Genomic DNA, 27,953 nt, shown 5'->3' on the forward strand with positions numbered 1-27,953 from the left:
CTTCTACCTCCTTGCTACCTTCTTACAAGAACAGCAGGCATTTGGAGAGACTAGGCAAGAAAGTTTATACTTCCGCCACCCTTGCATTTAGGGCAATCAACTACCAAACCCATATGACAAGATATTCATTAGAGCTCTTGTCACAGTTGTCTAAAATTTATTATTGAACTACCTGAATCCGAGAACAAAACCCTAGCTACATTCCTGTTGGATACTACCCCCCCACGTCACCAGACACTCAATCAAATGTAGTTGTGATGCCATAAAAGCTTTCGCTAGGGCAGCTGCCTCTGGGTCTGCCCTTAAGAGATTTGCTTGGCTTAGACTACAACCCTTGACAGAGGATGTCATATCCAAATTAATAGATGCTCCCTTGGGTAATGAAGCACTGTTTGACTCGACATCTGCGGAACTCTTCAAAACATTGCAGGAAAATTGTAAGGAGATGAAAGATTTAAAACATCTCTTAGTTTCTCCTGTCCCAAAATTCCAAAGAAATTATCCTTGTAAACCATCCTTTGTAAGGAGGCAATCCAGACCAGCTCAACCTAAAACCAAGATATCTGGGAATAGGCAACAGTCTTTTCAAACTCCACAGCCAACTCCACATCCTAAACCGCCCTTTCTAGACAGGCCAGGGTCTGTCAGACTACCTGGACCCTATTGCCCCCCCCTTCCCTTTGACTCTCCCTTTCAAGCCTTGCTTGGGAAAAGATCACTCAAGACTGTTGGGCACTTTCCATCGTAAGAAAGGGATACTTCATGGTCTGGGAGTCACTACCACATTTAGGGGCATCTCCCAACCACTGAAAGAGCAGCTACCAGTGGTCCCACCTGTGCTTAAAACATTTCTGGATCAAGGCACCATCCAACACTTCCCCATCCATCAAAAAAAGAAAAGGATTCTATTCCAGGTTATTCCTAGTACCAAGGAAGGCAGGCCCCTGAAGACCCATTTTAGGCGTCTTTTACTAAACACCTTTGTGAAGGTACTGTCTTTCAGGATGCTAATCTTACAAACGTAATTTCCCCTGATCTTACCTCAAGCCATCATGGCCTCAGTAGACTTAAAGGATGCCTAGGTTCATATTCCTATCCTCCCCATCTACAGGAAATATCTAAGATTCTTGGTAACTTGTGGACATTTTCAGATTTCTGTTTTACTTTTTGGACTGTCTGCCACCCCAAGGGATTTCACAAAGTGTCTAGCACCAGTGGTGGCATTCTGCAGACTGCAGGGCATCCAAATCTTTTTCCATTTTTGGATGATCTTTTTCAAGCAGACAGTCCAGAGTTGCTACAGCAGGACCTCATTCATGCAATCTGCATCCTTCTTTCCCTGGGATTCACAATAAATTACCAGAAATCAGCCCTTACCCCAACACAGGACCAGATTTTCCTGGTATGCAGGATTCAAACAGAACTCATGAAGTTTTCTCTCCCCACCCAGAAGGCTCAGGAGCTCACTGCCTTCTTTCAAAGTCTCATTCTTCTGTCCCACATTTCAGCTTGGACCTTTCTCAGGAATGTGAGCTTTATGGCTTCCACCATCCCAATGCTCCCTGTGACAAAAATGCACATGAGAAAATGGTAATGGTACCTGAAGTCAGTGTGGACTCAGCATGCACACCTGCTGGAGTTCCAAATTCTCCTTCTTCCCTGCCTAAAGAAAGAATTAAATTGGTGGATTCAACACTTCTCCACCATTCCAGGGCTCCCACTCCATCTTCTTCCATCAGTACAGGAAATGTACACAGATGCTTCAGACAGCCTTGGGAGCAGCCTTTAGTGCCATGAAAGCACAAGGCACCTGATCACCCTCTCAAAGAAAATATCACATCAGTATAAAAGAAATGAGAGCACTACTCTTGACACTTCAGGCCTTTCAGTCTCTTCTCATCCCAGGGCCCTTTAAAGTTCTAGCGGACATGACTGTGCTCTGGTGTGTTAACAAGCAGGGCGGACCATGTTTTACCTCCTATGCAGGCTAGCTCTACAGGTGTGGGATCTGGTGATCAAAATGCAGACACCCCTTCAGGCAGTATACATTCTCTCCAGCATGAATGTTTTGGCAGACACTTTCAGAAGGTCCAAAATGCAACCCCATGAATGGATGCTTTACAGGGAGATGTTTTTGGACATTGGGGAATTCCAAAAATGGATCTCTTTGCCTCCCCCATGAACAGACAGTTTCTTCTATATTGTGCCAGAGACCCACATCCTCTGGTCTGGAAGGTGGACCCCCTCAGCTTGTCATGGAGGGGGATGTTCCTATATGCATTCCCTCCCCTGCCTGTCATCCCAGAGTCATAGATTCCTAGGTAGGTACTAGGCTATTGGCCCTAGGGGCCTATACAAGCCTAGCCAAAAAGGTACCCTGGCTTTCGCCACCCAAGAAAATTATTTTCCTATGCCCGTCAAGCAGAACCACAGAAATGATCCCCGGGGTGAATTTCCTATCACCTATCCAATCATCAAGATTTTTTTTGAAGAGTGCTAATGAGGAGCTCTGTTTGACATAGATAGGTAGTCTGTTCCAGAGTATGGGAAGTCTCTGGGACAGGAATCTATCCCTCCAGCATGTTCTGTTTGTTGTGGTGACAAGATTTAGGTCCCTAGAGCGTGTAGCTCTGAGGGATTGGGATTTCTTTAAGTGGCACATGTCCAACAGCTTTGTTTTTTTTTTTGTTCAAATAATTTTATTCAGAAAAAACTTTTTTTTTTAAAACAATACATAGTAAATATAACAGATCAAATAAAAATGAATTGAATGAACTATTTACAGAATATACAATGGCTTCAGGTCAGACAAAGTCAAAAGGAATACAATCATAGATACACAGACAAATAATAAAGGTTATTGTACAAGCATTAACAAATTATAACTTGCATTCTTGCTTCTTCTTTTCATATGAACATAAAATTGTGTCCATTTTGAGTGTCTCTATTAGGGAGAGAACTTTCTCCCTAGGGTTGTTAGTCCATTTCTTCGGAAAGATCCTCATTTCCTTGACTTTAATTTCCAACAGTGTTACTTCTTTCAATAGAGTGAGAAAATCATCAATTGTTGGGATGATAGAGGAGATGTTCATCGTGTTACACTGCTGCAGTCATCACACTTGGGTTATCCTGCCGTCAGACGGTCCCACAGTCGGCCAGAGTTCCAAAGTCTTGGTCCGGCGTCGGTTGCTGTCGCTTCTTCCCTGACGTCAGTGCGCCAGGGATATATAAGATGCATCCGATGCCATTTTCTTCAGTCTTTCTTGCCGCGTGGTGCCCGAAGCAGAAGCAGTTCGCAAGTGACGGTCGGCCGACTCCTGAGATTTTCAAATCGAATTTCAGACCGAAGTCTTCAATAAAGCTAAGTACCCCGTTGGGGAACCTTTTCTTGACTCAGACCAATGTCAGAAAAAGTTAATAATTGCATTTCTTGTGAGAAGCAAATACCTCATAAGGATTTTCATTCTTATTGTATTCCTTGCCTAGGCCCAGACCACGACGTCACAGGTTGTCGGTTTTGTGCTAGGTTTAACAAACGAACTATTAAACGTCGGTTTGATTTCGCCCGACATTATTTAGGTAGAAAATTTAATTATGCCATGCTGTCTGAGAAACAGACGATCGGGATGCATAAAAAACACAAAGATAAGGACAGGCAGCCGAGACCCAAACCAGACTCCGAGGCCTCTGCTAGGCCAGTTGCTGGTTCTGCGGTTTTCAGTGAGGCGCATACACAGCCCCTGACGACCACTGATTTAGAACCCCAGGCTGCATCCGACTCCCAAGCGGAGATGGCTGGGCCTCCACAGCTTTTATCTTTAGGCCCTTCCGACTCCATGGCTGAAGGGGATTCCGGTGCAGTTGAAACGCCTTCAGTTGCAGAAGGTGTCTTCAGACCAACTACACTTACTATTAAATCCTATGCAAAACTGAAAACTCCTTTAAAAGTAAAGAAGCCTGTACAGCAGTCTCCATTTCAAGGTCCCATGCCTAAGAAAAACAGATGCTTAAGATGGCCGAAGACTTAATTACCCTAATCAGGGGTTCCCATCACCCTACTGACAAAAGGCCTAGACAGGAGGAGGACTACGCTTCGTCTGACCAGGTTTCCCTCTCCTCAGATTCTTTTGAGGAACAGGAATACTCTTTTCCCCCCTTATGAAGACTCTGATGCTGAAGAGTCTATTCCTTCAGCATCTCCCCCAGAAGATTACTCTTTTGGGGAAACTTTACACACCATGAGGGAATATTTCCACTGGGAAGGCCAAGATTACTCTGATTCTAAGAAAAGGCTCCGAGAGTTTGCTATTCCACCCGTATTAGACATTGTGGATGATGTTTACTCAGAATCTAGCCTTAACCCAGATTAACTACCTCCTGCACCAGCCAAACCAGACAGATGCTACAGAGTCCCTGACACACAACTTCCTATATAAAAGCCTTGCTGCTGACCCAGAAACCATTTTCCAGGGTCCCAAAGGGGTTAAGGCCTCCATTTCTAAAAATCCTGTACCCTCAGAAAGGGATTCTAGAGCACTAGACAGATTGGGAAAGAAAGTATATACCTCAGCTACTCTAGCTATGAGGGCCTTAAATTGCCAGTTTCACATGCTGAAATACCAACAATACTTGATGTCTCAATTGAAACAAAAAATGACCACACATGCAGAGCAGCCTGATTACAAGGAAATGCAAGATTTGTTGCATGCAGCTGAACAAGTGGGAAAGCATACTTTGCAATGTGGTTTTGATTCATTGGAAGCTTCTTGTAGAGAAGCAGTGACACAGGGTCTGTAATTCGCAGGCATGCTTGGTTAAAAGAACAAACTTTACCTGATCATGTTAAAGCAAAGTTATTGGATGCCCCTTTACAGCAGGATGTTTTATTTGGTGTAAAAGCAGAAGAGGTATTAAAGAAAATGGAGGATAAGGCAAAATCTATGCAGATGGTCAAGGATTTTTTACAGGTTCAACCCCCTCGTTTCAGTAGAAATTGGCCAACCAAAAACTGGTCCTTTCCAGCTTGACAGACCACAGAGGGGCAAATACAGACGCCCAAGGGGCAGAGGTCAATCACAAGGCTCTTACAAGCCTCGACAATGGGGTGCCACAACCCAGAAAGGAGGAGAAGACAGGTCTCAAACTGTCAGAAGACAAACACAATGACATACCCCTCAGACTGCCAAGCAAATCCCTCTTGGCAGCCCCCTTGGGAGGAAAACTAGCACTTTTTGCAGGCAACTGGCACATCACCACAAAAGACAAATGGGTCCTAAATATTGTATCTCAAGGATACAGATTCCACTTCCACACTTTACCAAGGATAAAAGGAATGCCAAACCTGCCACCAAATCAATGGACAGAGGCTCAAAGACAAATTACAGCTCTCATGGACATGAGAGCCATTCAACAGGTTCCTACACAGGAGCAAGGACAGGGATTTTACTCAAGACTCTTTCTAGTTCCCCGAAAGGACAAAGCATGGAGACCCATTCTGGACCTTTCCATTTTAAACATTTATCTGGAAGTACCCAAATTCAAGATGCTCACACTACAACAACTTCTTCCCATGCTGGGCAAGAAGGCTTGGCTAGTAACGTTGGACCTCAAGGAGGCATACCTGCATGTCCCTATCAGACAAAATTGCAGAAGATACCTCCGATTTATAGCAGGTTCAACTCATTACCAATTCTCTGCACTGCCCTTTGGCTTATACTGCACCCAGAGTCTTCACAAAATGCCTGGCACCAGTAATTGCATACTGCAGACAGAGGAATTCAAATATATCCATACCTGGACGACTGCCTTATTCAAGCAGAAAGCAAGGACATTCTTTTAAAGCATCTGGCGTTTGTAGTTGCCTAGGGTACACAGTAAACGAAAAGAAGTCAAAACTAGTGCCCTCACAAGACACGATATTCCTGGGTGCCAGCTTAAATACAACTGCCCAGATGGCTTATCTCACGCCAGACAAGCAAGGGCAACTGACTCAGTACTTCAAAATGATGGCAACAAAAACCCAACTCCCTGCAAGAAAAATTCTGCAGGCCTTTGGATTCATGGCATCTTGCATACTACTAATACCATATGCCAAACTGCATATGAGGAAGTTACAATGGTACCTGAAAAGCGTATGGACTCAACACAGCCACAGCTTGGAAACAATAATACCACTCATTCCCTGCCTTCAACAGGAGTTTCTATGGTGGGTACAGGCATGTCACCTCAACAAGGGTCAGCCTTTTACCTTTCCCACAGCCAGGCAAACAATAACAACAGATGCTTCGGATTACGCCTGGGGAGCACACATTGCAGGACAGTGTATTCAGGGCAAATGGTCTGCAGATCAAATGCATCTACACATCAATCAAAAAGAGATGCTAGCTGTACAAAATGCCCTAACAGCTTTCAAGGACCTCCTACATCCAGGACAACTACTAATAAAGACGGACAACACCACAGTGATGTGGTACATAAACAAACAAGGGGGCACACATTCCTACCCCCTATGCAGGCAAGCAATGACCTTGTGGAACGCAGCACTGACCTACCAAGTTCAACTACAAGCACAATTCCTGCCATGAAAGAAAAACACATTTGCAGACAACCTAAGCAGAAATATCATGGATCCTCACGAGTGGAAACCAGATCCACAAGTATTCACAATAACTCAAAAATGGGGGAGCCCAGACATAGATCTGTTTGCTTCTCCCCAGAACTACCAACTACAGAAATTCTGCACAAGGACATACCACACACTAGCTTGGAAAGTGGACGCCCTCTCATTCAGTTGGAAAACATTAACAGTGTATGCCTTTCCCCCCCTGCCTCTCCTGGCAAAGGTGCTGCTGAAAGTCAGACTAGAGAGGCCACAAATGATACTCATTGCTCCAGACTGGCCACGCCAACACCGGTATCCAATACTAAGGAACATGGCTCAAGGCCCACCATGGATTTTACCTCAAATTCCTCATCTGCTGACTCAGCAAAGCAATCAGATTCTACACAGCCAGCTCAAGATTTTAAATCTGGCTACATGGCAAATTATCTAAACAACCAGTCAACACTTCTCTCTAAAGCTTTTATGGATATCATTCTGGATGCCAGGAGGCCCAGCACCAGGAAAACCTACTCAGACAAATGGAAAAGATTCTGCGCCTGGAACCAGGCTAAAGGCCAAAATCCTCTTGTCCCAAATATTCCTCAGATTCTGCAATACTTAACAGAGATGTTGCACAAAGGCCTTTCCTTTTCATCAATTAAGATCCATGCCTCAGCTATTTCAGCTCATTACAACACGGATCCTCCTATATTTTCACATCCATTACTAAGACAGTACCTCAGAGGGGCTAAGAACATAAGACCGCCCCAGAGAGCACCAACACCAACTTGGGATCTCAATTTTGTTTTGGAAAAACTTACACTACCGCCCTTTGAACCAGCTTTTACAGCTGATTTACAGTTTCTATCATGGAAAACTGCCCTGCTGCTAGCAATAACTTCAGCACGAAGAGTCTCAGAGCTAGAGGCCCTAATGGCAGTGGAGCCTTTCATCATTTTTCATCAAGACAGAGTCGCTTTACGAACTACCCCTTCCTTTATACCAAAGGTGGTATCCAGTGTGGCTCTAAACCAAACCATTCATTTGCCCACCTTTTATCCAAACCCCCAGAATAAAGGGGAAAGGCTCCTACACTCTTTGGACATTCACAGGCAACTACGTTTCTACTTAGATAAAACTAAAGCTTTCAGAAAATCTGACCAGCTCTTTGTATCCTATGCTACAGGATCACAAGGAAAGGCTATCTCAAAACAGACCATTTCAAAATGGATAGGACATTTCATCCGTTTCTGCTACACACACCATGGGAAACCAGTGCCTGGTAACATTAGGCCCCATTCCGGTATCCACTCCGGTGGAATGGGGAAGCACAATCGAGGAAGGTATAAGCCAAAACAATGTCAAAAGCCAAAGATAATAATTCCAACATTCCACAAGTCTCAAAATAGCATAATAGACCAGCTGCAAGCAAAAATGTGCTCCAAAGGATCTTTATTTACATCAGATAGAACGCCAGTAAAACATTTACTCGGGTTTCGTCCGTCTCCACAGACTTCATCAGAATACAGGTGCATAAGGAATAAAGCCACTTAAATAGTAATCTCCAGTTAATTCACCAATTATCCAATCAATGAATAATAAATTAATAATTAAATTGATTGATTCATTCATTCCCAATGCAAACGTGTAACAGTAATCATGATAAAACTGTGATCATAATAAACCTAAATGAACTAAAACATTATAATTTCATTAATTAAAAATATGTACGTAAAACATTATTATATGTAGGTATATAATTACACACAAAGAAATATATATATATATATATATATATATATATATATATATATATATATAAAGTATGTATCTGTGTGTGTATATGTATATATATATATATATATATATATATGTATATATATATATATATATATATATATATACACACACATGGGGTGTATTAAAATGCATAAATACACAATTAAAATATATAAATACTTAAATATAATGTGCATAAATATATAAATACAAATATGTATAATATATAATATATTAGTAAAAAATATATATATAAAAAATGTATGTATACACCCACAATGGATGTACAGTACTAACATACTATACTGAATGAATAAATAAAAAGGTTAAAACTGTATAACCTCACTTGCCCTTAAGACTATTTAATTTCAAAATGGGCTTGATACTACAATATTCATTTAAGCCCGGTGGAGTGTGGGCATTTAAAAATATTTGCATTCTCAATTCTTGTACATCCAAGTCATACTCAATAGTTTTTCCTTGTGGGTCAAATTCAATATGTATAACACCAAAAAACTTAAATTGATGATTATTAAACAGTGCAATGTGTCTAGCCAAAGCATTGGTAGACTTAGATTTTTTAATATCCAACAAGTGTTCCTTAATTCTATCCCTCATATGTCTGCTAGTTTTCCCAACATAAAATGCATCACATTGTTGGCATAAGGCAATATAAACCACATTGGTAGTATTAACAATTAAAATGTGCCCCAATTTTTATTTTGTGGTGATTGACCTTAACCATATTGCCAGTATTCAAGACATAGGGGCATGTTGAACACCTGCCACATTTGAAATTCCCAATTCTCCTATTGGAAATATTTAAACAATGAAAGTCATGTATGCTACTTTTTTGATAAGATTTACAACCAAGATGTCCTTCAAAAAAACATTGGTTATAACTGTGTTTGTCCCGAACATTATGCAAACCATTGTACTTACTTGGAACCTTACAGTTTTTGTGAAAACCGACCTTCTAATGTGGTACTAACTGAAGGGACATGTTCGACTGTTATACCATCTATGCAGTCGACTACGAACAACTCTAATGACGAAACGCTTTGTAATTTGAGTATTTACACCGTCCCTTTTGAGGTTGATATTGTTGAAGATGACAATATCAGTTTGGTCAATACTCAGGATACATGTGTTAATTTCAATATGGAACAGTATGATTATTCAACTGACGAGACAATAACAAGTAATTCATTACCTAGTAATATGGCCTTCGTTAATGCTGGTGAAGGTTTAGGAGATGTGATCTGCCTTTTACAAACCCGAACTGTGTGGGGTAGAGAGTTTGGAGATCTCCAGTGTCTTTGTTTATGAGTTCCATGATACGTTCCATGGCCTTGCAGACCAGGCTCGTCAGGCTAATGGGGCGGTAGTTCCCGGGGTCTGTTGTGGCCCCACTTTGTGGAGTGGGATAACCGTCGCGGTGTGTCATTCAATGGGCACAAAGCCTGAGGTGAGGCTATGATTGAACATGGTACTTACGTGGGGTACCAGTTCATTCTGTAGTTCATGCAGAAGGCAGCCTGGGATGTCGTCAGGTCCCATGGATGCTGTGTTCTTGGCTTTGGAGAGTGAGGTTTTTACCTGTGCAGGCCATGATTACAGGAATTTTGCATTCTTCCGGTATAAAGATGGGCCCTTTAGGGGGTGAGAGGAGGTAAAATTAGCACTGAACCTATCTGCCAGGATATTGGCAATGTCAGTTGGTTCTGTATATTTAATGTCATTGTGCTGTAACTCAGAGCAGATCTGAGTGTTGCCATTGAGATTCTTGACATAGCTATATAATGCTTTGTGGTTGTCTTTAGAATCAATGGCAATTTTGTTTTCATAACTAGCTTTGGAGGATTTTATAAGGGATCTCAGCTTCTTACTGAAGCTGACCAGGGAGTTCCTCCAATCGTGGGATTTTACTCTTTTTTGCAACAGTTTCTTTCTTCTGTTGTAGAGTTTGTTTATGGCAGAAGACCACCAGATCGGCTTCTTTTTTTGGTGGATAGCATCTTGTTTCTGTTGGGGATAGCACGATCCTTGCTCTCGTGTAAGTGCTTATAAAGTGCATTCGTGTAGGATTCAGCAGTCGTACCTCTATTGTCCATCTGCATGGGTGTCATGAAGTTTGCCACTTCTGTCTTAAGAAGTGTGAAGTTGGCTTTGGAGAAATGTTTTTACGGTTGTTTTCCTAATGGGGCTGGGAATGGGATGTGAATGTCTAGGGTGATTAGCTTGTGGTCAGATCTGACCATCGAGGAGCTGATCTCTGGTGTAGAACACCGGTCACCCATGTTGGTGATGACCAGGTCTAGGATATTGCTGCCCCTGGTGGGGGTGTGGCTAAGTTGATCCAAGGAGTTCGAATTGATGATTTCCAGAAAACGTTGAGCAAAAGAGTTGGTACACGAGTAGTTTTCCCAGTTAATGGTAGGTTAGTTGAAATCACCCATTATTAGAGTGTTGGGTTGTACCTTAATATTTTCCAGTATATCAAGAAAAGAGGAGTGGGAATCCTGGGGCATGGTGGGGGGTCTGTAACAAGCCACAACCTGGATTGCGGTTTTGCCCAGAGTTAGTTGAACTTGGATAATGTCGGATGCATTATGCTGAGCAACTAGCTTGGAGGTGTGGATATCCTTAATGAATATGGACACGCCTCCACCTTTAGTGTTTCGGTCCAGGTTTGGTGACCGAAAGGTGTGGTATGAATTATAGCTTGGTAATGCAAGGATGCTCTCTGGAGCTTTGAACCAGGTCTCTGTCACTGCACAGATGTCAGTGTTCTCCATTTTAAGGAGTGCCTCGAGTGAGTGCATTTTGAGGTTTAGACTTCTAGCATTAAGCAGCATTACCCCCAGGTTTTGCTTGCTTGTACCTGTTATGGTGGTGAATTTGTCATTTGAACCTTGCCTCAAAAAGGCACGATAGGGGTGGCAAGAGCCTTTGCCAGTGTCTGGAATCCCAAGGGCGACAGGTGCAGGCCATCTCTGGCAAAGCAGCGTGGTAGTCAAACATGTCATCCCTGGCGCACACATACTGGATTCCCTTAGAATGACACCAGAAGCTTAGCCAATTGTTAATGTCAATCATTTTGTCCTTGTACTGTGGTATAATTCTGGATGATGGCAGGATGCTACTCAGGGCTAGGGTCATACCTGCCTGGGCTACAAGATTGGAGAGGTCCTCTCCTCCATGTCTCTTTTCATGTAGTCCAGGCAGGTACGTCTCAGGTCGTTCACATCAACATGGACAATGACAGAGTCATATTTGTTGTGGAGTGACCTGAGTGTGCGTTATGTGGCAGATCCTGGCATCCGACAGGCAGCTGACAGTAACTTTTTCCTTGTGTAGCCTGGTGAGTGGAACATCAGTGTGCCTGACTGTAGAGTCACCTATGACTAGAGTGTTGGGTATTTTATGCCTTATGGGCTGTAATTGAGTGGCACACTGAGTATGTGGGCTATGTGTCATTTGGGTTGTGTTGGGGGGTGTAGGTTGCTTGCATTTCTGCCTTGGAGGTTTTGGTTGTTTGGGCAGATTTTTACTGAGAGCCTCCGTGAATGTAGGTATGCGTTTTGGTGGTATAGGTTTTGAGGAACTATGTGGTGAGTGTGGTGCGGTGCAAGTGTTTACCTTCTCCTCTTGACTGTCTAGTCCAGGCTTCGGTGAAGAGAGCTTTGCTTCCAGTTTGGCTATATAGGTGCATCTCTCACAGGTCGTAGTATTGGGTGATAGGAGGAGAGGGTTGTCTGTTTACATGAGGCAATTACTGCATTGCCCCAAGATGCCCAGATTCATCATGTAGACAGGAGAAAACACCGGGAGCTGACCTTTAGACATGCCTTAATAGGTGCTTATTTATTAAGTACTAAAAACTGTTTCCCTCTAGACAAGTGAGGAAAGTTGAGTGCTATAGTAATTTGTAACTTATTTAGTGCTTACAATGAGTTCTGAACAAGTGCTGAGCTCAAAGAAACAGATTTGAGTGCTAAAACTAAAAAGCTGGCTAGTTGCAAGGGAAAATTTGAAGAGCAGACTTTATGGCGCCAGGAATAGTTTCTCTAGTTAAGTGGGGGGGGGGCTCAGGGGCTCACAAACAGTCCTGGACACAGCAAATCCGTATCTGGACAAGACCTGCCACTGGAAAGGGGAGAAGCAAGCTTAGCCCTTCTTAAGATTCAGCGGACAGACCAAAAATCATATTGGTGACCACCTTTTGGCCAAGACAGCTTTGGTTCCCCTTGCTCCTGCATTTAGCCAAGGGCAGTCACCACAAGTTACCTCACAGTAGACCTACTCACACAAACAAGTGCACCCTCATTCACCCCCACTTGCCAACTCTGCAGATGACATTGTGGGTGATAGGGCCTTAATTTGTTTCAGACATCTTTTTTCAAAGGATGTGCTAAGGGTACTGCAGGAGGCCAGGAAACCCAACACAAGGAAGTCTTATTTATCCAAATGGAAAAGATTTTCATTATGAGATGTCTCATGTAATTTGGACTCACTAACAGTGGATGTTCCCACAGTCCTATCATAGCTGTGTGAGTTGCTGGGTGCTGTACTAACTTATTCCTCAGTGAAAGTGCACGTCAGCCATCTCTGCCTGTCTGCCCCTGTCTCATCCCTTGGCTTGCAGGTTTGAGGCCAAACAATTCCTGAAAGTTGTCTTCCACATGAGACCCCATCAAGAGACCAGCTCCACCTCCCTGGTGGGATCCTAACTTTGTTTTGGAAAAACGGACTTTGGCCCCATTTGAACCAGCAGCTTCTGCCTCCTTAAAATTCTGCTCCTGGAAAACTATCTTGCTTCTGGCAATCACTTCTTCCAGAAGGGTTTCAGAATTACAGGTCCTTATGGCTTGCCCTTCTTTCCTAATCTTCTGTAAGGATAGAGTTTCTCTTTGCACCAACCATCCTTTATGCCTAAGGTGGTCAACGAGGTATAACTAAACCAAGTGATGCATCTTTCCACGTCTTTCCCTTCTCCACAGACCTCTGTGGAAAGAGTTCTGCACACTTTGGATGTACACAGTCAGCTAAGGTTTTGTCTAGACAAATTCAAGAGTATCAAGAAATCTGGCAGGCTGTTTGTCTCCTTTCGTCCTAGAGCCCTAGGACTCTGTCACTAAACAGACCATTTCTAACTGGATTTCTAAGGTCATCACCTTCTGTTATGAACACCATGGAAAGAGTATTCCCTCCTCAGTTAGGGCTCACTCTACCAGGGTCATGGCCCCGTCTGGTAACTTCTTTAAAGGTTTGGACGCCAGTTCCATTTTGGAGACAGCTACTTGGTCTTCACTTCATACTTTCACCAAACATTAAAAATTGGACAATATTTCTTAATTGCGGACAGGGTTCGCTATGGTCATTCTTTACAACTTCTTGGAAAGCTCCTCTGCCCGTACCTCCTCACTCTCCTTTTCCTTGTGAGCTTTTGACATTCTCCCTCATGTAAAGAATACTGTGACAGCAGAATAGAAGGACATAGATTAGTTATGTAAAATCTTACCATAACTTTAGATTTCCTTCTCTTCTCTGTTGCAGTATTCTGTCCCACCCTGCATCCCCCTGCATTTGATTTTCCTTGGATGTACTTTGTCTACATACCTGTTTCTCAGGCGATGTCCTTCAAGGATGCATCTGCAGTCCTTACAAATGGGTTGTCCTGTCATCAGGCAGCCCTTCGGTCGGCCGGATTCCAAAGTCTGGGTCTGGCCTCGGCTGGTGTCGCACTTCACCCAACATCATAGCTGCAGTTATTCGGGTATAAAGGCATCAGCCGACGCCATTTTCCTCAGTCTTTCTTGCCGCGTGGCGCCCGAAGCAGAAGCTGTTCGCAAGTGCCGGTCGGTCAGAACCAGAGATTACTACTACCGAATTCTTCTACTACTACCGAAGACTTCTAAAAAGCTAAGTACCCCGTTGGGGACTCTTTCTTGCCTCAGCCGATGTCAGAAAAAGTGAATAACTGTTTAACTTGTGGGAAACAAATACCTCATAAAGATTTCCACTCTTACTGCTTACCTTGTTTAGGCCCAGACCACGACGTAGCAGCTTGTCTAGCCTGTGCGTCTTTTAACCGACGGACGCTTAGACGTCGGTCGGAATTTGCCGAGGAGTTTTTCGGCTCCGATTTTGCTTACATTATTCCGTCGGATCCTCCGACTACGCAAATATCAAAAAAGCGCAAGGAAAAGGGCCGACACTCGCGGTCTGTGGTTTCGGCCGAAACCGCGGTTAGGCCAACCCCGAGTGTCTCGGTTTCGGCTGAAACCGAGCAAGCGGTTCCTCTTCAGCCGAAAACTTGCCTCCTACTGAGGCCTCTTCCAACCTCGTGGAATCGGCTTCTGATTTACCTTCTACTCTAGCAGTTTCTCAGGAATTATCTGACACTATCCCCTTGGATATCTCCACCCCTGCACGTGGAGCTGCTAGGCCTCCTGCAGCCATGTCCATTAAGGCTTTTGCCAGGGCTAAAGCAGCTAAAACTATTAAATCCATGCCTGCTAAGACCCCCTCTCACAGGCCTAGCTCTAGTTCACAAATGCTTAGTTTAGCAGAGGATCTCATTTCTTTAATCCGGGGATCCCAATCTCACACAGACAGGGCCTCTCACCCACCTCCAGAGAAGAGGCCTAGAGCAGAGCCCCCTGAACCAGTTTCTACAGATGGATCCTGTGATGATTCAGATAATACTAACCCTCCAGAGGCTTCTTTCTCCCCTTATGAAGACTCTGATGCTGAAGAGTACATCCCTTCTGCATCTCCGCCTGAGGAATTTTCCTTTGGGGAAACCTTGCATGCTATGAGGGAACAATTTCAGTGGCAGGGCCAGGATTTCTCAGACTCTAGATAGAGGCTTAGAACCTTTCTGCATTTACCACAACATAGGCCTTTAGCCATTCCTCCAGTTCTCTCTGTTGTAGATGATGCATTTAATGATGCTTGTACTGCTCCTGATTCACTTCCACCAGCCCCTGCTAAGCCCGATAGGTACTACAGGGTTCCGGATAGAGCATTGAACTGTCAATTCCACATGATCCAGTATCAAGAATTTATGCTAGACCAGTTAACCAAAGAGTTGTCCTCAGATGAACCATTAGACAAAAAATCTGTTCAGGAAATGGTACATAACATTCAGCAGGTCAGTAACCATTCCTTAAAATGCGGCTATGATGCACTGGAAGCTTCCTTCAGATCAGCCATGACTGGCACAGTTATCAGAAGGCATGCATGGTTAAAAGAGCAGGCCTTACCAGACCATGTGAAATCCAAATTACTAGATGCTCCCATGGACAAGATCAATTTGTTTGGCTCTCCTGCACAACAGGTGCTCAAGAAGATGGAAGAGAAGGCAAAATCTGTCCAAACAGTGAAAGATTTCTTACAGGTCCAGCCTCCAAGGTTTAGCAGGAATTGGCCCTCCAAGAATTGGTCCTTTCCCGACTCCTCCAGAGCCCAGAGAGGCAGGAATAGGCATTCAAGAGGCCGAAGTCAATCCAGAGGTGCCTACAGGGGACGCCAGTGGCAGGGTAACAACCAGCGAGGTGCAGCCACGGACACAGCCACCACCACCACTACTACAGGACAATCACAGTGACTTGGTTCTAGCACCGCCTACCAGGGAACAACTAAAAGCACTCTTGGGCGGGAAGCTAGCTTTATTTTCAGTAAACTGGCATTACATCACAAGAGACAAGTGGATTTTGCAGACAATAGACCAAGGTTACAGGTTTCACTTCCATACTCTACCAGGGAAGAGAGGAATGCCAAACCTACCTCCAAATCAAAAGGCAGAAGCTCTAAAACAAATATCTCAATTACTAAAAATGAGAGCTGTGGAAAAGGTACCATCTATGGAGCAAGGACAGGGGTTTTACTCCAGACTCTTCCTGGTACCAAGAAAAGAAAGCAAATGGAGACCTATTCTCGACCTGTCCACTTTAAACACATTCCTCATTGTTCCAAAATTCAAAATGCTGACCCTACAGCAGCTTCTTCCCATGCTGGGCAAGGAGTCTTGGCTGGTAACTCTAGATCTCAAGGAGGCATACCTGCACGTCCCCATACGACCAAATTGCAGAAGATACCTCAGATTTCTTGCAGGATCAGAGCATTATCAATTCTCAGCATTGCCCTTTGGCTTATCTACTGCGCCCAGAGTGTTCACGAAATGCCTGGCATCAGTAATTGCTCATTGCAGGCTCCAGGGAATCCAAATCTACCCTTACCTGGACGACTGCCTGATGCAAGCGGACAACATGAAGTTAGCAGAAGACTTGAAAAGGGTCATTTACCTATTACAAGCCCTGGGATACACAGTCAATATAAACAAGTCAAGGCTGATACCATCCCAAAGGATAACCTTCTTGGGTGCAGAGCTGGACACATCGAAGCAAATGGCATTTCTAACAGTAGAAAAACAGGAGCAACTCCCTCTATACTTCTTGGCATTAACAAAGCAGAACCATCTAACAGCAAGAAAAGTCCTGCAAGCCTTGGGTTTCATGGCATCCTGCATAATATTGGTTCCACATGCCAGACTGCATATGAGAAAGTTACAATGGTACCTAAGGAATTTATGGTCTCAGCACAAGCACAGCCTAGAAACCCAAATTCCAATAATTCCATGCCTGAAGCAAGAATTCCAATGGTGGGCTCAGGCCTGTCAATCAAACAAAGGATTGCCCTTCCACAACACTCAACCAAGCCAAACCATTACCATGGACGCCTCAGACCTCGGTTGGGGGGCCCACATGCTAGACAAGTGCATACAAGGCTTATGGACTCAAGACCAGCTGCACCTACATATAAATCAAAAGGAAATGCTGGCAGTAAAACTGGCAATTCAGACATTCAGGCCATTTCTTCGACAAGGTCAACTGTTGATAAGGACAGACAACACCACAGTTATGTGGTACATCAACAAACAGGGAGGCACACATTCGTACCCTCTATGCCGGATGGCAATGGATCTCTGGAATGTGGCCCTGAGTTACAACGTTCAGTTACAAGCAATTTTTGTACCAGGAAAAGAAAACATTCTAGCAGACATATTAAGCAGGACTACCACGGATGCCCACGAATGGATGCTGCATCCGGACATCTTCAAAACCATTACAAGAAAATGGGGACTCCCTCAAAAAGACTTATTTGCATCCCCACGCAATTACCAACTAAAGAAATTCTGCACAAGGACGTACCACCCACTTGCTTGGAAGGTGGACTCCCTATCTTTCAGTTGGAAAAACCTGACAGCATATGCATTCCCACCACTTCCCTTGATGCACAAGGTGCTATTGAAGATCAAGGAGGACCATCCAAGGATCATCCTGATAGCTCCAGACTGGCCAAGACAACATTGGTACCCATTACTGAGGAGCATGTCTCGGGAACAAATATGGCACCTACCCCTTGTTCCCTTGCTGTTAACACAGAACAACTACAACACCCTGCATCCAAACCTGAAAACACTGCAGCTAACTGCCTGGAACATTGCATAAGAACAAATAACCCAAATTTATCCCAAAGGGTAAAAGACATTATCTTGGAGGCTTGCAGACCCTCAACAAGAAAAAATTATTCAGCAAAATGGAAAAGATATTTCATTTGGAGTACTGCAAAAGGAGAAAATGTGTCACTGGTAAACATGGCCAACATCCTGGAATACTTGGCAGAGCTCTTCCACAAAGGCCTGTCCTATTCTTCCATCAAGATTCATGCATCAGCTATTTCAGCAGAATACGACTTGGATCCTCCAGTCTTCTCACATCCTCTGCTCAGGCAGTTTCTGAGAGGAATTAAAAATGTAAAACCGCCTAGGAAGCCACCATTGCCAGCATGGGACTTTAACTTTGTGCTAGAAAAATTGACACTTCCTCCTTTCGAACCAGCAGCAACAGCAGAATTACAATACTTATCATGGAAAACTGCTTTCCTGTTGGCAATCACTTCAGCAAGAAGGGTATCTGAGCTACAGGCACTAATGGCAGTACAGCCCTTCCTGATCTTCCACCAAGATAGAGTATCCATGAGAACTAATCCTACTTTTATGCCTAAGGTGGTCTCCAGAGTATCTTTGAATCAGGCTATCCACCTACCTACATTCTTCCCAAACCCTCAGAACAGGGGAGAAAGGCTGTTGCATACCTTGGATGTGCATAGGCAATTACGCTACTACCTGGACAGGACCAAGGGCAATAGGAAAACTGACCAGCTACTGGTAGCATATGCAACAGGAATGGAAGGAAAAGCAATTTCAAAACAGACAATCTCTAAGTGGATAGGAAATTGCATTAGATTTTGTTACTCCTACCATGGAAAGAAAACTCCAGAAAACATCAGGCCTCACTCTACAAGGGCTACAGCCACTACCACAGCTTTTCTACGAGGAGTGGCTACCAAAGACATTTTAGAGGCTGCTACTTGGAGCTCCGTGCATACATTTGCCAAGCATTATAATTTACCTTTATACTCCAGATCCCGAGCAGGTTTTGCCACTGCTGTTTTGCAAGGGATCTTAACTACACCATAATTTTATTTCTCCTCCTCCCCAGTTTTGCTATGGTATTCTACCCATTTGTAAGGACTGCAGATGCATCCTTGAAGGACATAGTACAGTTTTGTACCTACCATAAATGTAGATGTCCGATAGGAATGCATCTGCAGTCAGGATTACCCACCCTCCTTCCCCTCTGTGGTACTCCTAGGGTATTTGCCCATCTTGTAGCTAGCTGGGGGAATCTATTATGGTGTATTTGTTTGTATATATGTACATACATGCCTATTTTTTGTTTGCTCTCTACTATTTGGAATCATTTGCATTTATCCAAATTTAGCCTTCCTAGAGGGCACCTGGCATCTGGGGCAAGAAACACTGAGGAAAATGGCGTCGGCTGATGCCTTTATACCTGAATAACTGCAGCTATGACGTCGGGTGAAGTGCGACACCAGCTGAGGCCAGACCCAGACTTTGGAATCCGGCCGACCGAAGGGCTGCCTGACGACAGGACAACCCATTTGTAAGGACTGCAGATGCATTCCTATCGGACATCTACATTTATGGTAGGTACAAAACTGTACTTTCTCCCTGAGGCACTCAGTTCTGAGGATGGTGTGTGCATACATTTTATAGCCGATGTCTGATAGCAGACTACGTGTGATGTATCATGCACCCTAGGCACTGAAGACTTTTGTATAATGGCCGACATAGTCGCTTGGCAGGCAATTCCCCTCAAGTAAAGAATACTGCAACAGAAAAGAGGATGTCTAACATTATGGTAAAAATTTACACAGTTAATCTTTATTTATCCGGCATCTGACAAGCCATCCAGATTGCTGCCCTCCACTACCCTCCTTCCATCAGGTAAGTATAGCAGAACCCTGGATAGACTAGGCAAAAAATATACACCTGCTACTCTAGCATTTAGGGCCATAAATTACGAAACAGACATGACCAGATTCACTTTACAGCTTATGTCGTGACTTTCACTGGTAATTGCAGACTTACCTGACTCAGAAAGTAAAACCATGGCAACTTCCATGCTTGGTGCATCTCCACAAGTAGCACGCCACTCCATAAAATGCAGCTATGATGCTGCAGATGCTTCTGCCAAAGCAACTGCCTCTGGATCAGTATTAAGAAGATTGTTTTGTCTAAGGCCCCAGTCCCTACCCGAGGACATTAAAGCCAAACTAATGGATGCTGCTTTGGACAGCTCTACTTGTTTGGACCTGCAGCTGATAACTTGTTCAAATTAATACAGGGAAAGGGTAAGGAATTGCAAGAATTGAAACACATTTTTGTTTCCCCCAGTACCCAAGTTTCAATGACGTTATCCTGTAAAACCTGTGTTTGTGCGTAGGCGGTGACGTCACCCACAACAAAAGAGTGACAGGAGACCGCAACAGCCTAGGGCCCCCCTGGCAACTCTGCCACTAAATTGGTCCTTTCCAGACAAACCATCCTCTCTATGACTACCCCCCCTCCCCCACATCCCACTTTCCCAGCACCTTCCCGTGTCTCTCCCAGCCTGGGAAAGCATAACCCAAGACTCCTGGGTCCGCTCCATTGTTCAAAAAGGGTACTTTATTGTATGGGCTTACCTACCCTCCTTTAGGGACATCATTCAACCTCCCAGGAAACCGCAATCTTTTTTCCCCAGACGTTCTGTTAGAATTAATGAACCAAGGGACTTTCCAGAGTTTTCCCAAAAATCAGATACAAAGAGGATTTTATTCCAGGTTTTTTTTTTGGTGCCCAGGAAGGAAGGTCCCTGGAGACCCATCGTCAACCTTTCCCATCTCAATATATTTCTAAGGGTACCCACTTTCTGCATGCTTACCCTCCAGACTTTGTTCCATCTTATTCTGCCTCAAGCCTTCATGATTACCCTGGATATCAGATGCACATCTGTACATCCCCACCCTTCCCAACTACAGGAAGTTTACCCTTCTCTGTATCATGATGGCATTTTCGGATCTGTGCCTTGCCCTTTGGACTTTCTACTGCACCAAATGCCTAGCTCCTGTAATTGCCCACTGCAGACTTCAGGCCATACATATTTTTTCCTTGTCTGGACGACCTCCTCCTCCTCCTAGCTACCCACCAGTCCCATGCTCCACTTTACCAAACTCCAGATGAGAAAATTGCACCAAATGCCTAGCTCCTGTAATTGCCCACTGCAGACTTCAGGCCGTACATATTTTTTCCTTGTCTGGACGACCTCCTCCTCCTCCTAGCTACCCACCAGTCCCATGCTCCACTTTACCAAACTCCAGATGAGAAAATGGCAATGGTATCTAAAGTCAGTTTGGATGCAACACCTGCGCCCCCTAGGATTCTGAATGCATCTCATCCCCTCTCTGAAGAGAGAGCTTCACTGGTGGATATATTGTGTCACTCAACCCAGGACTTCCCTGGCACCCTCTTGCTCAACATCGAGAGGTCCTCACAAATGCCTCAGACGTAGGCTGGGGAGCAACCTTCGGGCACCTGAAAGCACAAGGGGTGTTGTGTCCCTGTCAACTGAAGGAAGTGAACACATCAGGTGTAAGGGAGATGAGGGGGCTGCTATTGGCCATGCAGACCTTCCACCCCTCTTCCTACCAGGAGCTCTAAAGCTGTTCAGAGACAATATGACAGTCTGCTGGTATGTGAGCAAATGGGCGGGGGGGGGGGGGGGGCAGATCCTATCTGTTATGCAGGTTAGCTCATCAGGCTTGGGAGCTGGAAGTAAAATTCCAGGTGACACTTCAGGCAGTGTACATCCCATTTTCAAAGAATTGTGTGGCAGATTACTTCAGCAGGTCCCAAACACAATTCCTTGAATAGATGCTTCAAAGGAATGTGTTTCTGCACGTTGTCCACCAGTGGGATATTCCTCAAACAGACCTCTTTGCCTCCCCATGAACAGAACTTCCACAGTTTTGTGCCACAGAGCCTCATCCACTGGCCTGGAAAGTGGATGCCCTTTCTTTCTCTTGGAAGGTGATGTTTATATGCATCCCTCCCCTTCCCCTCATTCCAAAAGTCCTTTCCAAAATTCAGCAGGACAAACCTAAAATATTGCTGGTGACTCCCTTCTTGCCAAGACACCACTGGTTCCCTCTTCTCCTGCATTTAGCCAAAGGCAATCACCACAGGTTACCTCAGAGAGTGGACCTTCTCACACAAGACAAAGGGACCCTCATCCATTTCCACTTGCCGACTCTCCAGTTTACCCTGTGGGTGATAGGTGTCTGAAACAAAGTAGTACCCTATTCTCTGAGGATGTGTTTACAGTCCTGCAGGAGGCCAGGAAACTAAATACCATAAAATTTTATTTAGCCAAGTGGAAGAGATTTTCAATCTAGTGTCTGAAATGAAACCAGGCCCTACTGACACTGGAAATTCTCCTGTTTTTATCTTACTTGTGTGAATTGCTCAACACTGGCTTGGCTTACTCTTCAATGAAAGCGCATATGTCAGCCATATCTGCCTCTCTGCCAATGTATCCACCCTTAGCTAGCAGATTTGAGGCTAAACAATTTCTTAAAAGCATCCTACATGTTAGACCTCCCAGGAAACCTGTTCCACCTCCTAGGACCTTAACTTTGTTTTGGAAAAGCTGACTCTCCCACCTTTTGAGCCAGCTTCTTCAGCTTCTGTACAGTACTGCTCCTGGAAAACTGTGTTGCTCCTAGCCTTAACTTCAGCCAAACGAGTTTCTGAGCTAGAGGGCCTTATGGTATTTCCTCCCCTTCTGGTCTTCCACAATGACAGGGTTTGAAACTAAAGGCACAAACAAACTGAGAATAACAAGTAAATAGACTAAAGGCTTCCACAGACTGACTACGAAGGTTTAATAGGATAAATCCACAAAGTAAAACACGAAGATAAAATCAGGTACTTTAAGCGCTTTTCGTTTGTTCAAAGGAACAAACTTCTTCAGAAGTGAGTTACTACAACAGCTGCAAGCAATTTGAACACACAAAGTGCGGGAAAGTTGTAATTACATCATACCTATTAAACAAACAGTACATGAAAAACTCTATTTAAATTTAAAATGTAATATACAAAACATTACTTATATTAAAAACATTATGTGACACAAAAATGTTAAATTGTCAGTAATAATTTAAGACCCACATAATAATACATAAAATATTGAATTTCTTCTGTATTATCTAAGGAGACTTTTCAGCTTAAGTAAGCTGGAAATTGAACATGCTTCATTGAGACCAGGGTGGTAAAATGAGTTTAATCTGATCTGCCACAGTAGTTCCATTTCTTCTAGTTTGAAGGAAGCAGGACCCCCCCAATTGTCGGAAATAAAGTTTCTAATGACAGTAAATTTAAATTTGTGGGATGGATTAGAGTGGACATGTTTTGCTAGGGCATTCTCTAACTTATTGTGTGAGATAGCATATTGATGTTCATATATCCTATCTCTAAGCCTACGTTCTGTTTTGCCCACGTAAAATGCAAAACAGTCAATACACTTAGCCAGGTACACTAAAAATTTACTGTTACAATTAAATCTAGACTTCAGTCTGTAAGTGTTACCATTGATTGTAAAATGGTTATTACAATCGATGTATTTACAAAAATTACAATTTTCGCATTTAAACATTCCTGGTAATCTGGATGTTACTGGTACATGTCTCTCCAGTATGTTCTTTAAATTCCTTCCTTTTTTAAAAACCACATGTGGCCTGTAACCCAAACAGTCAAGGACAGTTTGGTTAATTCTAAAAAAACCCCAGTTCTTGTTGATCAAGTTTATTATAGTGCTACTTTGACTATTAAATGTAGTCACAAAACTAAATTTGAAGTCCTAAAATCCACAAAAATGTGGAAAATCCCCCAATGAGACCACTCATTGATGGCGTGGGTCACCCACCTATGCATGTGCAAAACTGGTTGACTCCATCTTGAAGAAATATGTTCTCTTGGAGCCACAGATCTGTAAAGATTCGTGGTCCTTTTTATCGAAAATTAATGAAATCGCTTTCGATAGTGAGTATAATTTTCTGACTATCGACGTTAAGGACCTGTACACATGCATTCCTCACGACATCAGTACTGAGTGGGTGGCCCAAGTCATGATGAGACACAATGCACCAAGAGGTGACATTTCCTTGGTAATGGAACTGTTGGACCTTATTTTGTCCAACAACTTCTTTATCTTTGATGACACCTTTTTTCTCCAGAAAGTGGGTTTAGCAATGGGATCACCCTGCGGAGCGAGTGTTGCAAACTTGGTTATGGCTCAATGGGAGTTCAACCAAGTTTTTTCTGCTAGTTTAACACCTGCTCCGATTGCTTATTATACCCGCTTTTTGGATGATATTTTTATCCTGTTAAAAGGTGATGCGGAATGTGCATCTGAATTGGTTGAGAGCTTCAATGTGTCAACAGGTTTTTTACAATTCACATACACATTTCAGACTGAATCTATTTCATATTTAGATATTCAGTTAAATAAGAACAGGTCGGATTGCTTTTTCACAGCACAAATTTACAGAAAAGCTAGTTATTCTAACACATTTCTCCACTTCACTAGCTGCCATCCTTTCCACCAAAAAAGAACCGTGGTCAAAGGGCAGCTAGTGAGAGCATCATGTATCTCCAGCTTGGACTCAGATTTCCATAGCGAATGTCAGTTTTTGAAACAGATGTTCCAGCATCGTGGATATCCAGAGTCACTTGTTGACACACTAATAGAGGAAGTTACTTATAAAAGAAGTACTGATTGTTTCAAACCTATTTTATGTGCTGATCACGTATCATTGAGTAACAATCTTGGAGTAGACAGGCAAATTACCTCTGACACAGAGGAAGTGACTGCCCAAGAAAAGGACTTCAAATTTAGTTTTGTGACTACATTTAATAGTCAAAGTAGCACTATAGTAAACTTGATCAAGAAGAACTGGGGTTTTTTTTAGAACTAACCAAACTGTCCTTGACTGTTTGGGTTACAGGCCACATGTGGTTTTTAAAAAAGGAAGGAATTTAAAGAACATACTGGAGAGACATGTACCAGTAACATCCAGATTACCAGGAATGTTTAAATGCGAAAATTGTAATTTTTGTAAATACATCGATTGTAATAACCATTTTACAATCAATGGTAACACTTACAGACTGAAGTCTAGATTTAATTGTAACAGTAAATTTTTAGTGTACCTGGCTAAATGTATTGACTGTTTTGCATTTTACGTGGGCAAAACAGAACGTAGGCTTAGAGATAGGATATATGAACATCAATATGCTATCTCACACAATAAGTTAGAGAATGCCCTAGCAAAACATGTCCACTCTAATCCATCCCACAAATTTAAATTTACTGTCATTAGTAACTTTATTTCCGACAATCGGGGGGGTCCTGCTTCCTTCAAACTAGAAGAAATGGAACTACTGTGGCAGATCAGATTAAACTCATTTTACCACCCTGGTCTCAATGAAGCATGTTCAATTTCCAGCTTACTTAAGCTGAAAAGTCTCCTTAGATAATACAGAAGAAATTCAATATTTTATGTATTATTATGTGGGTCTTAAATTATTACTGACAATTTAACATTTTTGTGTCACATAATGTTTTTAATATAAGTAATGTTTTGTATATTACATTTTAAATTTAAATAGAGTTTTTCATGTACTGTTTGTTTAATAGGTATAATGTAATTACAACTTTCCCGCACTTTTTGTGTTCAAATTGCTTGCAGCTGTTGTAGTAACTCACTTCTGAAGAAGTTTGTTCCTTTGAACAAACGAAAAGCGCTTAAAGTACCTGATTTTATCTTCGTGTTTTACTTTGTGGATTTATCCTATTAAACCTTCGTAGTCAGTCTGTGGAAGCCTTTAGTCTATTTACAATGACAGGGTTTGCCTGCACACGAAATCCTCATTTATGCGTAAGGTAGTCAATAACCTGTCTTTAAATCAGTCCATCCACTTACCTACCTTTTTCCTGTTCCCCCTGAACCCTAGTGAGAGGGTGCTCCATACTTTAGATGTCCACAGACAACTTGGATTTTATTTAGGTAAAACCAAAGCTGTTAGAAAGTCAGGTCAGCTTTTTGTTTCTTACCACCCCAGGGCCCTGGGTCGCACTGTGTCCAAGCAGACTATTTCCTTCTGGATTTCCAAGACTGTTACCTTTTGCTACACTCTCACCATTGTAAGACTCTTTCTGTTGCCTTTTCTGGGGCCTTTTTCATGGGATTAGATACTAATTCAATTCTTGAAGCAGCAACATGGACCTCAATCCATACCATCACCAAGCACTACAAATTAGATGGAATCTCTAAATCTAGAGCAGAGTTTGCCAGAGGCATACTGCATGGGCTCCTGGAAAGCTCCTCTGCTGCACCTTCTTCCCTTATTTCATGAACTTTGGTACTCTCTCTAATCTAATGAATACTGCAACAGATGAATAGAAGGACATATAATAGTTGTGTAAGATCTTGCCATAATGATAGATGTCCTTCTGTTCACTGTTGCAGTATTCCTAGCCCCCCTCCTTCCCCCTGGCCTTTCTTCTTCTTGGATTACTTTTATCCTGTTTCCTTAGGCTGGCATTCCTCCTGGGGCAGCCATTTCTGAGGATGGCACATGCATGTGTCAAATGAAAGAAGCTGGTTCCTATATTTGTCAGATGTTGCCCACATAGACTGCATCATCAGTACGTTTGGATGTTTGGGACTGAGGAATTAACTTGTCTTTGCTTTAGTATCTGAAAGTGTCGTAGTAAAATTCATTGCATTTGTGATACATTATTGATGCAACAAATTTCCTTCCATTATTTATTAAGGAAGGACTCTTGAAGTAATGAAAAAAGTAATAGAAGCCTTAAGGAGCTTGGTGTAGATAAGTTCCGTTTCTGGACGGAATGCCAGAGGTGTTGAAGGAAGCATGTGCTTTACTGAAAAGCGCATGGTCTGTTTTATCTGACATTGGTCATATGCGTCTTCCAGGACATTGGCTGATTGTGTTCGTTACCCAGTATGGAAAGGAGCAACAAATGGGGATCTGGGAAATGGTAGCACAGTAAGTTTGCACAAGTACTAGAGAAAATTATGGAATTCATACTGCAGGGTAGGCGCTACAAATGCGTATAAATAAAATTGATTGGCTGTTGGGTATGTGGATAGTTTTAGTAAGAAGACAGCCTTTTGGAATTCATTGTCTTAAAGTTAGTGAGGGAAACCTCTGGATGTAGTGTATTTTGATGTTAGAAAGGCATTTGACATGGTCTTTTGTAGAAAGGTGAGATGGGGCAGTGTGTTAAGAACTGGGTGGAGGTGGACTCTTACTGGTTGGAAGCAGGAAGGGGGTGTTTCTTAAAAGAAGATGGTAGTAGGGGGGTATCTGTATTTTCAGATGGAGGGAGTTTCAGATCATAGCTGAAGTACTTTTTGGAGATCAAACAGTAGCTTGTTGGAAGAGATGGTCGTGAATGAGTATATGGTTTCAGGAATCCATGGGATCAAGTGGAGGAGTAGAGGCAGCAAAATTTGACAGACGTTAGTAGATTCAGGTCTGCTGTAAACAACTGTTTATGATCACATTCATTTTAATGCTGTGTTAAAATGGAAATCAGATGATTTTTTTTTCTTTTATGTTTTCATAGCCGCTGCAGTCACCAGTGCATACACCAAGTCATCAAGCGAATCCTATCCCTCCCTATGCCTCTCCTCGGTCTCCACAGTTGCAGCCTCACACACCAGTGACTGGTACTCATGGCACAACCCCACCGCTGCAGAATAACCAGCCAGTGGAATTTAACCATGCCATCAACTATGTCAATAAAATCAAGAACAGATTCCAGGGACAGCCTGATATATACAAGGCCTTTTTGGAGATATTGCATACTTACCAGGTAGCTTTCTGTGTCTTGTAAATTGCATGTGGATTTTTAGAAAGGCATACGTTGGTACGTTTTGTGAGCTTGTGCAGTGTTTGAATTCATTCTTTAACAGATTCAGTGCACTTGAATTTGCTTGTTGCAGAAGCTAGTAATTTTAATGCTGTTTCTTGAAATTTTATTTATCATAATTGATGCTTATTTGAAGA

The 27,953-nt window shown here is 43.0% G+C and overlaps 1 protein-coding gene across 1 annotated transcript in view; it reads left to right on the plus strand.

Moving 5' to 3' along the window:
- LOC122806648 (paired amphipathic helix protein Sin3a-like) overlaps nt 1–27,953 on the plus strand; it is a 1,265,677-nt gene that overhangs the window by 98,757 nt on the left and 1,138,967 nt on the right. The window contains exon 2 of the mRNA XM_044077239.1: nt 27,511–27,759. Within this exon, the coding sequence (XP_043933174.1) occupies nt 27,511–27,759 (249 nt within the window). The remainder of the gene's footprint in view (nt 1–27,510; nt 27,760–27,953) is intronic.

Source organism: Protopterus annectens, chromosome 7.part0, assembly GCF_019279795.1.
Source record: "Protopterus annectens isolate FY-2018-M chromosome 7.part0, PAN1.0, whole genome shotgun sequence".
NCBI lineage: Eukaryota > Metazoa > Chordata > Ceratodontiformes > Protopteridae > Protopterus > Protopterus annectens.